At 38.3% G+C, this 1491-nt stretch overlaps 2 protein-coding genes across 2 annotated transcripts in view; one reads left to right on the top strand and one right to left on the bottom strand.

Moving 5' to 3' along the window:
• Positions 1 to 965, bottom strand: part of LOC104740413 (translation initiation factor IF-2, chloroplastic) — a gene marked incomplete in the record, with an annotated part of 6276 nt that extends 5311 nt beyond the window's left edge. The window contains 1 exon segment of the mRNA XM_010460992.2: positions 1 to 965. Coding sequence (XP_010459294.1) covers positions 1 to 592 — 592 coding nt within the window.
• LOC104743352 overlaps positions 1298 to 1491 on the top strand; it is a 5291-nt gene continuing 5097 nt past the window's right edge. The window contains exon 1 of the mRNA XM_010464447.2: positions 1298 to 1489. Coding sequence (XP_010462749.1) covers positions 1435 to 1489 — 55 coding nt within the window. The 5' untranslated portion in view covers positions 1298 to 1434. The remainder of the gene's footprint in view (positions 1490 to 1491) is intronic.

Below are 1491 nucleotides of genomic sequence, written 5' to 3'. Positions count from 1 at the left end.
CATAGCTACCATTTCTCGAGTTACTACTGTTGGCACTAGGCTGTGACGGTTTAACAGCCTCACCACCTTCTTTATAACCTGGTTTAGGAATTTCCAATTTCTCAGCTTGATCTAACACATCACCAAGAGACTCAATAACCTTATTCCTCTCTTCCTGCACATCGAACTTACCCCCATTGGATAAATCCTTACTCCAAGGAGCAGTATTCACCCCCAAACCTCTTTCAACCCTTGGCACAGGGGGTTTCAACACAGGTTTAGGATTCTGCTTCAGCACAACCTCACTATCATCCCCACCATCTATACTCCCTCTAAACGAGTTAGAATCTATAGAAACTGATCTGTTGTTTTGCTCAGCAATGAAGTCAGCAGTAGTAGAAGTAGTAGTAGTAGTAGTTGAAGACGAAACTGAATATCTACAGAGCCATTTCTTAGTACCTTTAACACTTCTCCTTGACAAAGAAACCCTTTTAACTAATGCATATGACGCATCCGAAGAAGTCGATCCTGAAACACTTGCACAAGCACCACCTAGACTAACCAGAGAAGCTAGCGATGGCATTGTGCCGACGAGAACAAGCATCGACGGCATCTCCAATAAAACCCAGAAAACGAAAAAAAACAAAGCAATAGAGCAAATTCAGAGACTTTCTTATCTCATTCCAGTTTTCCAACGAATTTTCGAACCAGAAATAACACAAAAAAGCTACAAAATCCGAAAGAAATTGGGGCTATAAATTCATCAAATCCGTAATCATCAAGCTGAATTGAGAATATGATGAGCAATTTAGAGAGATGGTGAGAGAAAAAGAGAGAGCGGATGAAGAAGAAGAAGAAGAAGAAGAAGAAGAAGATAAGTGGAGGAAGAAGAAGCGGAGATAACTTTGAACTTGAGAGCTTTGTTTGTGTGTGGGTGTGGGTGTGGCTGCTTCTCTGCCTGAATTTTTTCGCGGATTTCCGATAAGGCCAATTTTTTACAAATAACAAATAAATGATTATTTTTACTCTAATAAACCATTTTATCCACACAAAAAAAAAAAAAAAAAAAAANTCAATTTACTTTCTTGTCTGAAAATAAACTATGATATTGGGCTCAACAGAAAAGCCCATTTATAAATGAAACCCGTCTCCGTGATTGGCACACGTGACAAAATATATTAGCCGTAAATGGTATAGAGAGGGCAAATTCGTCACCGAAACAACCAAAGATAAAATTAAAAAATTCTAATATTATTATCAGTAAAGAAAGAGCATTTAATATTAAAATTAAATAAATATAGATTCGATAAAGGAGAGAGAGAGAGAGAGAGAGTTTTGAGATTTGAGATTTTCTCTCTCTTTACCTTTTACTCTGTTGTTGAAAGTGAAGAAGCCCCGACCGATATAAGAGAGAGAGAGAGAGAGTGTGTGTCGTTGAGTTGACGAAGGGAGAGGATGAAGGAAGAGGATGTGAGTTCGCAGAACGTAAACCCTAGGAGTAATCGGAACAGT

This window comes from Camelina sativa, chromosome 14 (assembly GCF_000633955.1).
Source record: "Camelina sativa cultivar DH55 chromosome 14, Cs, whole genome shotgun sequence".
NCBI classification, from domain to species: Eukaryota; Viridiplantae; Streptophyta; class Magnoliopsida; order Brassicales; family Brassicaceae; genus Camelina; species Camelina sativa.
Note: the sequence above shows the minus strand (reverse complement) of the source record. Positions and strands in the feature narration are given on the sequence as shown.